Source organism: Hipposideros armiger, unplaced genomic scaffold, assembly GCF_001890085.2.
Source record: "Hipposideros armiger isolate ML-2016 unplaced genomic scaffold, ASM189008v1 scaffold_768, whole genome shotgun sequence".
NCBI lineage: Eukaryota > Metazoa > Chordata > Mammalia > Chiroptera > Hipposideridae > Hipposideros > Hipposideros armiger.
Genome location: NW_017732118.1, coordinates 347,037 through 361,923, shown reverse-complemented (window position 1 = coordinate 361,923; position 14,887 = coordinate 347,037). Strand labels below are relative to the sequence as shown.

Sequence of the window (14,887 nt, the reverse complement as noted above, 5' to 3'; positions counted from 1 at the left end):
CCTCCCCAGAGAAGAGCGCAATGATGGTGCCAACTTGGGCCAGTGAAGCAACATCCTCCACAACTAGATTGAAGAACAAAAAACGACAGCAACTTGTTAGTTCCCCTTTCCCCAATTCCCCAGCACTGTTCCCATCCCCCCAATTCCCCAATAAAAATCTTTAAAAAAAAAAGGGTTTAAGGAACAACAAGGAGGCTAGCATGACTGAAGCCAAAGAAGCAAAATGGGGAATGATTGGAGATCCATGAGCAACCAAGAGCCAGACCAGATAGGGTCTTGTTGACTATGGTTTTTAACCATAGTTATTCCTAGTAAGAAAGGAAGACTCAGGAGGGTTCTGAGCTAAGAAGTGACATATGACTTACTGGGCCTATTAGCATGCCTTCGTTCATATATTTACTAACAAACACTAGGCACTTGGAATAAGAAGATGTGAAAGACAGAATCCTGGCCTTGGGACACTCACATTCTAACCAAAAGATTAAAAAAAATGCATGCCCTTCTACTGTTGTGTTAAATGGTAGGAATTGTAAGAGTAGAGTGGAAGGAGGAATTAACTGTACAGTGAAGGAATGAGATGTTCTGTATAGACTAGTATTAAAGCACGTTGTGCCTGAGGCTACACACAAATCCAAGGTAGAGAATATTTCATCCGATAGGCGTCTAGCAAAGACTGCTTCTGATTGCTTGGCCCTTGATTTCACTTAGCAAGAGTCACAAGATGTATTTGGCGGGAAGAATCAGGTTCTCCCTTCTACTTAGTCATTCTTATATGATGAATATCGCCCTTTCCAACTTTACATGTCGCCTCCTTAGAGCCCTTTTGTCCTTAAAAGGGATTTCGTATGTATGTATGTATGTATGTATGTATGTATAATGAATATAAATATAGGTTTTAGAGAAGGCTAATGTTTTAATGAGCTAGAAATAGGCAGACGAGAAAGAATAATTGAAAGATTAGTCAACATGGGGGTAATTTGATTTGAGAAAATATGAGCAGAAAATGTCTGGAGAAAAATTAGAAGAGGAATGGAATAGAATGAGCTTATTTATGGTGTGAGTTCAGGACAGAAGGACCTTATTCTCAAAAGGTAAAAAGTGCGAGTTTATGTTGTGCCTAGACCAGCTATCAAGGGAAAGAAACTGATTCGAAAGACCTCGCCCAGGAGGTCTGGAGCAGATACATCTATTAGAGGTGTCAAGGGAAGAGGGAACGTTTTGAACTGAATCCTTGGTTATTTCTGGAGCCCAACAAAAAAAGCTCACTAGAAACCTTGCTATCTTAGGGCAAAATAAAGGACAACAAGGCTTATGTCTTAAACATAATTACTCTAATGTGAGCCAACCACACTAATTTAAATAGAAAAAAAAGATAGTACATTTGGTGATGTGAAATTTAATTTTACAATCAGAACTAAATATAGAAATTAAAGTGAAAATGTCTTGTTTTATTTCTTTCTAAAAATTCTTAGCTGTGTATTTCGAATTCCTAAGCAATACTAATATAAAATGGGAGAACATGGCTGACTTGCATACTTGACAGCAGCAGCAGAATGCCAAAGGGCAATCTGTCTCCTTTCATGTTTTACTACTCTGAGAACTGCATAAAATTTTTTAAGAGTCAGAAAATGGCTGCAAGAGGAGGAAGAGGGATTATTTGCTGGCATTGTTTTCTAGGCCCCATGCCTTGGTGGTTAATAGACAATTTAACTGTAGAACCATAGCGCCTCTCTCATCTGCCTGGTTAACCTGGGATTCCTCACACTGGCAGTAAGTTAGTTAATGGAATAAATATCCTGGGCTGGGCTGAGTGGCGCAGTTGGTTAAGAGCTCACTCAAGAGTGCGAGCTCTGAGCAACAGCGGTTCGATGCCCGGCCCGGCCTGAGCTGAGCTGCCGCTGAGCTGCCAACAGGCAGCAGGATGGCTCAGCTGAAAAAAAAATACATATATATATCTATCTATCTTGATAACTCACTACATTAATGATGATGATGATGACAATAATAATAATAATAATAATAATAATAATAATAGGGATAAGACTAGGAATACAAAAAATATTGAGCACTTTTTGCTCTTAATACTGAGGAAGCATTTTACATGGATTAACCTGTTTGATCCTTACAACAACCCTGTAAAATAAGGTTTATTGTTGTCTCCATTTCACAGAAGAGAAAACTGAGACTGGAGAAGTTTAATAACATATTCAAGTTCATACTTGTAACATTATGGACTATCAGCTTCAGAGAAGGGGTTCCAGGGACTAGTGACTAAAATGGATAAACCCCATTAATCTTTACATAATGGTAGAAAAAGTGGCTAGTAACAAATGCAGGAGACTTCTGCTTGTGAATCATTTTCTATTCCTTAATCTCTTTGATGTTCTTCTTCTCTATCTATCTATCTATCTATCTCTATCTCTACCTCCCCCTTCCTTCCTCCTTCCCTCCATCCCTCCTTTCCATAAGAGAATAAAAATTTCTTTTCATGCTTATGGGTCTACAGGTCAACTATAGTTTAGGTGATGTAGATGGTTTGACTGGGAAACTCTGCTTCAGGCCGCAGGTTGGCTGGGTTTGGCTCCAGGCTATGAGTTTGGTTGAAATTGTCTCTAAATGTGTTGGGTTTTGAGGCCCAGGATGAAGGATCAGAAGCTACCCGGGGCATGTGCTCATGGCAGATCACCAGAGCACAAGAGGACAAGCCTCTGTTCATATCATGTCTGCCAAAGCTCCATTGGCCAAAGCAAGTAACATGCTCAAGCCCAAGGTCAAGGGCTGGGAAGCACAATCTGCCCACCTTGAGGCTATGGCTAAGGTACAGATGTTTAATTATTGTACAATGGAGTGAAGAACTGGGACCAAAATGCCATCTCTCCCACCCTCCTCTTCCTTTCATTGCTGTTCTATTCTTAGCTCTTACTCTTATCTTGCTTTCTAAATAATATACATCCCACCTATAGTCATTTGGTTTTTAATATCTGAGTTGCTTCCTACTGTCTCAGGTTTCAAATTTTATTTGCCTTGAAATTTCCCTGGTGCCTAATACAATACCGTTCACACAGAGAGCATTCCGCAAATGGTGCTGACTGCCTGCTGTCTTTTAAAGGCACATCTGGAGAGACACTAAAGGCACCTGGCAATATTGCACTGACTTGTTAGTAACCTGACTTAACCCAAATGGCCTGAAGACTGTAGCCACCTTTACCCAGAGGAAAGTTCTACAGTAATAACAGCCAGCCAATTCTGTTCAAAAATATTCAGAAATTCCATGAGCATAATTCAGTCACAGCTCTATTTATATAGACACCTATCCTCCTACATCTGGCCTTAGGAGGCTCAATTTCTTTCTTAATGTCCTGATAATCACAATGAGCTTCTTGGAATTTTGTATAAGTCAGTTTGAAGGAGCATTTCTTTCATGAGTAATGCCACCAAATATTGTTTATTAGACTTTGCGGGACTATAGACCCAGCAGCACTGGATATTAGATATAGCGTTTGTGTCTGCAACAGTCACCTTGCCAAGTAGTTTAGCATGAACTCTGGACTTCCCATATCAATTGCAAGCTTAATACTCTAAAAGACTTGGCAATCTATTGACAATTCCCATGGTGTCGTACAGACAGTCCCTGATTTACAATAGTTCTACTTAACGCTTTTTCGACTTTACGATGGTACAAAAGTGATACACATTCAGTAGAAACCATGCTTTGAATTTTGAATTATGATCTTTTCCTGGGCTAGTGATATGCGGCACAATACCCTCTAGTGATGCTGGGCAGCAGCAACGAGCTGCAGCTCCCAGTTGGCCACGTGATCCGGAGGTTAAACAACTGATACATGACAGCGTACTCTGTTGCCAGCATTTTTTGGACATTGGGTTTTCGCATGTCATCATGTCTACAAAATCCCCATCTGCATCTTTTGCTTCTGGTGAGAAGAAGAAGAAGGCAATTCCTCTTGAGATGAAACTCAAGATAATTGCCCAACTGTAGGCTAATGTAAGTGTTCTGAGCACATTTAAGGTAGGCTGGGCTAAGCTATGATGTTTGGTACATTAGGTGTATTAAATGCATTTTTTACTTACGATATAATGGGTTTATCGGGACATAACCCCATCGTAAGACGAGGAGCATCTGTTTTCTGTTCGCCATATGCAATGGTCTCAGAGCTTAGTGTTATCTGTCTGACAGCTCATATAATATTTACAGGTTGTTATTCGTGAAGAATTTTAGTTAGCCATAAAGATTTTCACAGCTATGGCAGACATTAGAGGCCTCATTCATCACTCTTGTGACCTTCCCCTCTGGAATGTAGCCCATCTGTCTCTGCTGCTGAAATCTTTATGGAAAATCTGCCCATCTTTGAAAGTTTAGTAAGTTATCTTAAAGTTTTCATTGAATCTTTACTTTTGATGTATGATATAGACATATAAAGCACTATTCTATTTTTAATTTAATGTTTTGAAGTGTTAAATTTAACTTGGCCTTTCAGTTAAATGACAGAAAACTTAATCTTGCCACAGGAACTATATGCATCACATCAAAAGAAAATAGAAATCTTACAGAAAGCAACTGCAATGGGGAAACATGATATATATACATATGCAGTCAGCATTAATAATTAAAAACTTAAACACTGTATTATAATCTTCATTATGACCTTAGGAAGTAAAAAAAATGTGGGAATAAGTTTTTCAGGTAATTTAATATAATAAAGAAGACCCTAAGAAAATTCCATAAATCAATGAATTGAATGGGCTGGTTAGCAGAACAGCAGAGAGGCATGAGCAACCCTCAGATGTTCCCCCCTCTCCACTTACATTCTTTTCCTTTCATGCACAACTCCTTTCCTTCTATCTGCCCCCTCCTTCAACTTCTGTGATCTGGTTCAGCCTTCACCACTCTTGTGAAATTGCCCTGTTGAAATCTCCAGTGATCTTGTGACAAAATACATCTTCCTCTTCTATAGCCTTTATCCTTTGGAGCCCATTGGTGTTCATACCTCACCATCCGGCTGTCCATCTTATATTTCACGCTACTTTAGTTTATGTATTCTTTTATCTCTTTTTTTTAAAGAAATTGTATTGGGGACCAGTGTGTTTTTCCAGGACCCATGAGCTCCAAGTCAAGTCATTGTCCTTCATTCTAGCTGTGGAGGGCGCAGCTTAGCTTTAAGTCCAGTTGCTGTTTTCCATCTAGTTGTGGGTAGGCACAGTCCACCATCCCATGCAGGAATCGAACCAGCAACCTTGTTGTTAAGAGCACACGCTCTAACCACCTGAGACACCCAGCCGCCCTATGTATTCTTTGTCTTTGGTGGCTTTTCTATTGCCACCACCATTTCAGGGCATTTCCCAGGATACAGTTCTCTTTGAACAGCCTCCTTTCCTTAAAGAGCCCAGCCATTTTCATAGCTTCAGCTATCATCTAGTACTTAAGGTCTTCTCCTTTCACTTGAGTTTCAATGAAAAGACCCACCTTGCCTAAATATATAATTCTTCTGAAATTTACCTCCAAGCTTATTTATTCCTGCCAATGAAACACCCAATTGCCTAGTAACTAAGCCTTAGACATTTAGAGTCATCTGTGACTTCTCACTTTCACTGGACACCAAATTTACTTCTGAACTAACTCTCAAACTCTACTCTCCTACCTCTAATCCATTGTATATCGTACCACAAGAGCAATCTTCTTATCTTTTCATCATCATAATCCTCTGATAATAAAAGAGCCTGTGGCCCTCTATTTTCCATTGTATCACATAGGAACTAATCTGTTCATCATTCATGCTGATGAAAAGTAGACAGGTGATCTAAGAATGAAGGATCTGTTCAGCAGATGCCATTGGACTAAGCAGATGAAAATGTATAAAGAAGTAACATAAGCCCAGGCAGTTAGCTCATGTTCAAAGGCGTTTCTCTCTGCCATACTTTATACTATCTGTGGCACGTCAATGATAGCAGTGGATCCAAGGGTTGAAGACAAATGCTGCCCTGTTGAGGCAGAGAGGTTGATTCTAGGATTACCATCATTCAGACAACATCTTATAGATATGCGATTACTCACCTTACTTGTACGGTGATTAACATTTTGCAAAGCAATTTCGTATCTACTTTCTCATTTTATCCTGACAACATTTTGGGAAGGGAGATATCATCATTCCCATTTTGCATATAAGAAAAGCATGGCTCTTATACCAACTATACTTAAATTTAAAAAAATAGAATATCTGGCACATAATAGATGCTCAATAAATACTGGTTGAATAAATGGAAAAAAGAAGAAGAAGAAAGCTTAGGGAGAAAACAAGACTTGTTTAATATCATGCCATGATGGTGGAATCAGGACTCAAATCCAGTTCTGAATCTGCGTTCTGGACACTTTCCACTTGTTCCAGAAACTCCTCAAGATACTGGGTTGAGCTTTGAGATACAAAGCCAGTGTACTGAGTGCCTTTCTGAACTCAGGAAATTGACAGTCTATCATGGGAAGTGGGGGTGTGAGGGGCATGTTCTCAAATAATCCACTGTATCAGGCAGTATATCTACCATGCCTTAAGAATTATACCAACTAAATGCCATTGACCTGCGGAAAATGGATTTTTCTCTTTCCACCAGGATCAATAAAGAAAGACTCCTGCTGGCAGGAGTGTAATTTGTCTAAAATGCCTTTAAAATGTTCATAGCCTTTAATCAAATAAATATACTTCTAGGAATTTTGCTTGCGGAAATTAACAAAATAGGTGCAAAGATTTATCTACAAAGATGTTCATTACAGCCTTACTTATAACAGTGAAAGACTGGAAATCGGTTTTTTCCCATGCACTTTGCTCCTCCCCATGCACTTTCCACATTTCCCTGCCTTGCTCTGGGCCTTAAGAAGTTGATCTGTGTGGGCAGCATGAATGGGATCCCCAGCCCTCTACCTTTGGATTGGCCTCAGCCCACAGGGAGCCATAGTAGGAGATGGGTAGGAAGACAGAGACTAGATCAGAATGTTTTTTCCCTAGCCCCCCTCCCAGCCTGCTTCTCTTAAGCAAAGATCTTGTCACATGACTCTCTCCACCAGTGCACATGCATTCTTGCTTATTTGGGGGATTCTAGGGGGGTTCACTTGCTCTTTCCTCTTTCCCCTCCCTCTCTCCTTCCGCCTCTATCCCCACCTCTGTTCTGGTAACGGCTCTGTCTCCCTTCCCCTCAGACCTAGGGGTGGTAATGGCTCCCTGTTGTTATTAATATTATCCCTTGTGATCTCCCTACACCCTGCACACACTTTTGTGACCAGCCCTTTCACTAAACTCTATTCAACTTACTCAATTTGAATGTGACATCTGTTTCCTTCCAGGACTCTGAGTGGCACACTCCCATTATAATATATGTTCATTTAAAACCTGATCTCAATAAATAATAATGTCATTGAGGGCGTGGAACCTCTTTCTCCACCACACCCCACCCTACCTCACCCCTGCCTGCAGATACCTAGCTTGGGAACATACATTTTATGGATGAGGGAGGACAATTAAGTTCGCAAACTCACCCTAGAAAAAGTGCTACATACCTCATTGCTGAATATCACTATGGTCACCTTTGAAGTACTCCCCTTGGGAAGCTATACACCGACACCAGAGCCTAGTCTACCCTTCAAAGCAATTTTGGAACTCTTTTTCTGGAATGACCATCAGAGATGTCCTTGTATTACCCTTGATGTCCTGAATGTCATCAAAATGTCTTCATTTCAATATTTCCTTTATCTTCGGGTAAAGACAGAAGTCATTGGGAGCCAGATCAGGTGAGTAGGGAGGGTGTTCCAATCCACTTATTTGTTTCCTGGCTAAAAACTCCCTCAGAGACAGTGACCTGTGAGCTGGTGCATTGTCGTGATGCACGAGCCATGAATTGTTGGTGAAAAGTTCAGGTCATCTAACTTTTTCACACAGCCTTTTCAGCACTTCCAAATAGTAAACTTGTTTAACTGTTTGTCTAATTGGTACAAATTCATAATGAATAATCCCTCTGATATCAAAAAAAGTTTAGCAACATCATTGCAACAAGTTCACGAACTTAATTGTCATACTTCGTATGTTCAGTAGATGCCAGTTGATTGGTTTCAATGCAGGAGTATTAGATGTGCTCATTGGAAAATAGCCTGAGAAACTGTATTTAAGTGCAAAGTAGAAGGAACTGTGTCTGTCTCATTCACTACATTAGCACCAGCGCTTCGCATATTGCCTAGTGCATAGTAGGTGCTCTGTAACTATATATTGCATAATGAGTGAAGTGATGTTAAGTATTGTTTTGTTTCTTTAGGAATTAGGGCTCTGTTTTTCTCTTTCAGATGAAAATAGCTCTCACCTTAGCTCTTTGGAAATTAGCTTCTCCAAACTGATCAGATGATTTAATTTAGACATCTAGAACAGGACCAACGGTGGAGGTTACAGATCACAGGGAGGCAGATTTCGACCAGAATAAAAGGAAGCTGTTGCTAATCATCACTAAAGCTACAGGAACGTCAAAAGACCCCCCCACACACACACACACACACACACGCCAAGATCTGGTGACAATAAAGTTGTTCAAGCAGTTCCTGGAAAATAATTGGGTGGATTTGGTGGAAATCGTGTAAAGGATAAATTCAGAGATCAGATCTAGTTTAGAGAGCTTGGACTAGATGACATTACAATCCCTTTTAAGATATATTTATTGAACAAATAAACGAAACAGAAGCAGACTCATCGATACAGAGAACATTCTTTTCTTTTTTTGTTTCATTTTTATTAGTTTCGGGTGTGCAAAACAATGTAATAGTTAGACATTTACACCCCTCACAAAGTGATAAACCCCCTCCCCCAGTCTACTACCCCTCTGACATCGTATATAGCTGTTATAGTTCCATTGGCTTTATTCACTTTGCTGTACTCCACATCCTGTGGCTATATACATACATATTAAACTATAGTTGACATTATTATTCAGCTTCAGCTTCAAATACAGAGAACATTTTGATGGTTGCAAGATGGAAGGAGGGTTGAGGGATGGGTGAAAAAGGAGAAGGGATTAAGAAGTATAAATTGGTAGTTACACAATAGTCATGGAGATGTAAAATATAGCATAAGGAATATAGTCAATAAAATTGTAATAACTATGTTTGGTGTCAGATGGGTACTGGATTTATCATGATGATCACTTCATAAGTGATATAATTGTCTAATCACTATGTTGTACACCTGAAACTAATATAATATTGAATGTCAACTATAATTGAAAAATAAAAAATTAGTTTTAAAAAGATGTACTTATTGGGCCGGCCGAGTGGCTCAGTTGGTTAAGAGCTCGCTCAAGAGTTTGAGCTCTGAGCAACAGCGGTTCAAGTCCAGCCCGAGCTGAGCAGCNCAACAGCGGTTCAAGTCCAGCCCGAGCTGAGCAGCCGCTGAGCTGCCAACAGGTAGCAGGATGGCTCAGCTTAAAAAAAAAAAAAAAAAAAAAGATGTACTTATTTACTCAGTTGTTGGGCAAATATATATATAGACTACCTGTTATGTACCACACATGATAAAATAGAATAATGCACAAAGACTAGACAGACGTGGTTGTAATCCTCGATGCACTCTTTACTAGCTGTATCACCAGGGTTAGTTTACTGATCGATTCCGAGCCTCAGTGTCTTTTTATGTAATAATGAAATTGCATGACTTCATAAGGTATTTTGGGGGAGGGGGTTACGTTAGGGAGCATAAAGTGCTCCTTATTAGACATGCAACATGTTTGTTTTCTCCATATCCTGAATTATCTGACTTCACTTTGAGTAACAAATCAAAATTAGGATCTAATACTTACAGACTTGGGATGTTAGACATGCTCCTTCATGTGGATCTTAACTGTTTCATCATCTGCAAAATGAAAATCATAATAATACCTACCTCACAGGAGGTCATGAGTATCAAATAAGGTACTTGAGGCCATGTTTCAGGCATATAAGAGGATTTCCTCCCCCCACACAGCTCCTCTAGTTCAAACATTCTCAGTGGGAGTGATATGACCCTCAAGGTGGTGAAAATTGGTTCCTGGGGGACAAAACAAATCTTACTTTTTTATGTAAAGCACAAATACATAAAATATGTAAACAGATATACAGTATTTTCTGTGGTTTTAAAGTTTCATGGGGAGACTAGGAAAACATGTCTAAAAAGGTACCTGAGGTAGGAGGATGGGGGCGATAGCGGGAAAGAGGTCATCACTCTCCAGTAGATGCCCTGGAGAGAATGTGTCCATAAAACCATTACTGGGGGCGACCGGTTAGCTGAGTTGGTTAGAGCGTGGTGCTAACACCAAGGTTGCCGGTTCGATCCCTGCATGGGCCACTGGGAGTCAACTATGCCATTGTAGCATGAAAGCAATGTGTAACCAATGACCATGGCTGTTCCCCAATAAAAAAAATTAAAAAAAAACATTACTGGAATTTGCATACTTCTGAGGAGCCAGGTGCCAGCAGCTAGTCAACCCTCTCCACCATTTTCTTAACCCCATAGGTGAGGTTTCTAATTTTGTCTCCAGGGAATGCTATATTATTTATTTTATAAGCCGCCTCCACTTTGGGGGGAACACAACTATGTTATCAAGCTCCAAATCCACCAAATATAAGAAAAGTAGAAAGATTAATGACTGTACTTGGGTCTGAATTCCATAGAGTGCCCCTTTGGCACAGTTTGAATAACAGTAACAGTCTTTTTAATTTTCTGGTTAGGCCCCTGTGTGGATTAAAATATGGCTTAACACCAGGGTGCATCACTTTGGCACATTCTGTTCATCGCACATTACAAAATGGTTGAAATAAGAATTTCCTCTAAACAAAGCATGGCCTGCATTTGTGATTTTCAAAACCACCTTGGGCACAATATTGAATCCTGTTAGAGGGAGAAAAAGCATTTGAAGGTAGAATTGCTACCCTTTCTGGCTCTTACTAACAAACTGCAAGGGGAAATTCAGAAGTTGGTTTTGGGATAAATAAATAAACTCATGTGTAGTTTGCTATTTACATTCAGTAGACAATACCCCCATGGTGCTGGTGCCAGATGATAACAAATGATTTTTACACTCAGGAATCTGAATCACAGACCTGCATTAGAATTTCATGTCATGGCTGTAGGAACATCTGTATAAGAAAATATGAAAGGACAGCACAGTCCCATATGAAAACCATCTGCCAATAAATCCGCTTTGGATGGGCTACTAAAAATGGACACATCCAGCATAAAAGATGTGTGTGTCTATTACATAGGCTTGCATTGTGAAGGATGGCAAGTTTCCACTGGTACCCTGAGATAAGAAACAGCTGTTGTTGGCGTCGGCACTCTTGCAAGAAATGAAATGATAATTCTGGGACACACTTATGAGAATTACCATACATTTGATCAACTTTAAATATATGCAAGACCAGAATTATCTGGCAGCCCCCAACAAAATTGCCAACAACCCTGTAACAATCTCTTGAGAAGGAACCTTGAATCCAATCGCACAGAACCATCATCCAATTGTGTGTTATTTCTAAAGTGAGTTCCAATGTGTGCGTCTGTGGTGGTGACGAAGCAGGGGAGGAATTGGAGAAGGACTTTTTTTTTTGCATCGAGGACATTTTTAGTATAAAATTTCAGGGTTTCAAATGATGACTGCAAAGCAGTTATTTAGGTGCATTTATAAACTGTGAGTCAAAGGGCAAACATCTTTCAGCACAAAAAATTCATTGAATCTCACCATTGGATCTATTGGACAGCTACACATAAGGACAAAAGGCTCTTTTAAAAATTAACAATTTTTATGTACAATTTATATACTCTATAAAAAATTAAGAACTCCAATTATCAAAGCTTAGAATTTCATATTGTTCTGGCACTTATAATTTTTTAAGAATATTCTTTTGAAATCTTTTCAACTATTTACTTCAAGCATATTCTGATTATGCTGCTCTGGCATTTCATTGGATTATTTTTCCTTTTCATGTTTAATCATGCAAAGTCAACCATAAGTACTTGATGTAGGTCTAGCCATTAGCTCAGCAAGGCACCACTGTTTTTCCTCTGTCTCTTGCTAGATTTTCTGCTTTAAGATTGTTCTTTTCAGGCAGACAGCCCCTGAGCCCGGCCAGGCAAGCAGTAGACCTCTCAAGCGTACTTCTTTCTGAGAGATGCCTAGGAATAATGTAGGAAATCCGAAATGACTCTTCTGCTACCAGAACATACTCAGCATCCTTTGAGTCAGAAAGGCTTTCTGGACCATTAGAATAATAAGAGACTGGAAAAGGATAATGAGAGAAATTGTAGGGCCCACCCCATAGAGACCTTTAAGAAAAGAATAGCCATTGTTTTCTCAGGTTGGGCATTCATAGGCTTGGCAATACCGCCAGTGAAGGCTGGCCCAAAGGCTCTCTGGAGTTCTCGCCTTCGCCTTCTTTTTATGATGCTGTGATGTTGTTTAGCTTTTGAAAAAAAATGAGGTATAACTGACATACATTATATTAGTTTCAGGTGTACAAGATAATGATTCAATATGTGTATATATTGCAAAATGATCCCCACAATACGTCTAGTTAACATTGTCACCATTATGATGCTGTGATTTTTTTTAAAGATTTTATTGGGGAATTGGGGAAGGGGAACAGACAAGTTGCTGTCCTTTTGTTCTTCAGTCTAGTTGTGGAGGATGTCGCTTCACTGGCCCATGTTGGTATTATCATTGTGCTCCTTCCAGGTGAGGCAGATCGGTCGCCGGCTTCTGGACGGCCGCTCACGGTGGCTCTTGGCAGCTCATGCCGGCTGCTGGCCACTCACAGTAGCTTATGGCAGCCCACTGCAGCCTCACTGCAGCCTACACCATCACCGGCAACTCACGGCAGCCCACCTCCAGGTCGAGCTGTTGTTCACCATCTTAGCTGTAGAGGGCGCAGCGTCACTGGCCCTCATGTGGGATCCAACCCTGGACCCTGCTGCTCAGAGCTGGCGTCCCAAGCCAACTCTTAACCAACGAGCCACGAGCCACTTGGGGGGCCCATGATGCTGTGATTTTAAGAAGAGTGTGCACTGAGCAGCCAGGAGCTCTGATTTGTGGTTCTCCACCATGTTTCCTGCTAGAGAGAGCTTGGGTTTTCAGGTTTCCATACCATCAGACTCTGTACACGTAGGTCAGAGAGTCCAGCCAAAGTTCTCAAATCTGGCCTTAATTTGCTCTGTGAGCTAATCTGGAGAAGAGGAGACTCGGGCAGAGAAGAAGAAAGGCAGAAAGAGGGGAGAGAAATAGAAAAAGGATGGAGAGAGATTTAAGGCAAGGGACTACTTCAAAACAGCACATAAATGTCTTTTTTTCCCCCCATACTAAAAATCTGTCTGCCAAAATGAAAAGGAATAATTAGCGGCTAAATACAAATCCATGTTCTCTATCTTTTAAATGACATATCTCCAAGGTACAAAGCAGCATGTCTGGTTGAAGGCTGGGTGATTCGATCCCTCTATTATTCTATATGAAACAAAGAATCTGTAGTTGAATTACCCTTAAATTGTCTGGCAGTAGGCGAAGTTAACTTTTATCAGAAGCTGTTCTTTCATATTATACAGTGTAGTCAAGGATATATTAGTTTTGACGTTTTGTTACATCTCAATACACTGTGGAGTGAATTTACTGTGAGACTAATTTAGAAGGGAGCTTTTCATAGGAGGAAATAATGGTCAGCATCAGCTGTGCCTCAAATTATAAGCAGGATAAACATTCAGGGGAAAATGGACATTCACATAAAATTGCTAGGTGTTAATAAGAATGCTTCCTATATTTATTATATTCCTGAGGGTATTCTGTGTCTCTTAGAACTCCAGTTTCTTAAAACACGATTCAGGAGGAATATTTTATTGTTGAGGAAACGTTATAGTACCTCCTAACATGATTATTTTGTCTCAAAGAAAGAAAAAAACCCCATCAGATTAAACAGTATACAAAAGGTATTTTTAGAGTTCAGCTTTGGGGGAAATAACCTATAATTTAAGCATTTAAAACACAGTTTAAAGATGATTGATTTGACTGACGCACAATAAAGTCATTATAAAGTGAATTCTCCATACATGAAATTTAATTTCACCTATAGGATTCATCACTCATCACAGAAGTTTTATTACATTCTGGTACCAGGTGCCATTCTCTCACTTTTTTGTCATCTTTTCTAATAAGATCACACTGGTCAGCTGACATTTTGAAACACCAATTAAACATCTAATCGGTAAATGAAATCGGTAAATGCCAAATAAAGAGAAAAACAAATGTATCAAAGAGATAAGTGTAGTACTTTAGCTTCAATAACTTGGAATGTACATATATCACAGAGGGATGTTTCAGCTGCTAAACTAATAAAACCCAGTCAATCAAATAGTAAAAGATATCAAGAAGCAGCAACAGGAAGTGCTGTAAGACAAGCACCCAATGGAGACACAGCACAGAAAACCCGTCAGTTTACTCATTCACTTCCTTATCTGTTCTTATAGGTATAGCAGTGGAACATTTTTTTTCTTTGCATTTATCTTTGTGCCTGAATGAGTTCAATTTCACTTAGATTAGGACAGAAACTTCAGAACAGCCAGTTAATCCATCCTGTCTTCATGGGCAACTAAGCAAACAGACGAATATCAGCGTAAAATTGTAATTCTGGAGATTAATGTTGTTTTCCCTGTTTGCTGTGAACTTGACCTCCATGCCTTTTCTTTTTCCTTTTCCAGCTTCTGTCCAGGGTCCCTGGGAGAGAGCCATCTCGCCAAATAAAGTGCCCTACTATATCAAGTAAGTTGGAAACGTGACATTCTTTAAGGAGCATTTATTGTGGCTGATCTGTATATTCACAAATGAATTTGTTTCT

General features: G+C 39.8%; 1 protein-coding gene across 5 annotated transcripts in view; it reads left to right on the top strand.

The window, feature by feature from the left end:
• The window catches only part of LOC109373985 (dystrophin-like), a 606,466-nt gene that overhangs the window by 376,572 nt on the left and 215,007 nt on the right, over positions 1 to 14,887 (top strand). For all 5 annotated transcript variants that reach the window (XM_019628250.1, XM_019628248.1, XM_019628247.1 and 2 more), the window contains exon 12: positions 14,751 to 14,811. In XM_019628250.1, the coding sequence (XP_019483795.1) occupies positions 14,751 to 14,811 (61 nt within the window). The remainder of the gene's footprint in view (positions 1 to 14,750; positions 14,812 to 14,887) is intronic.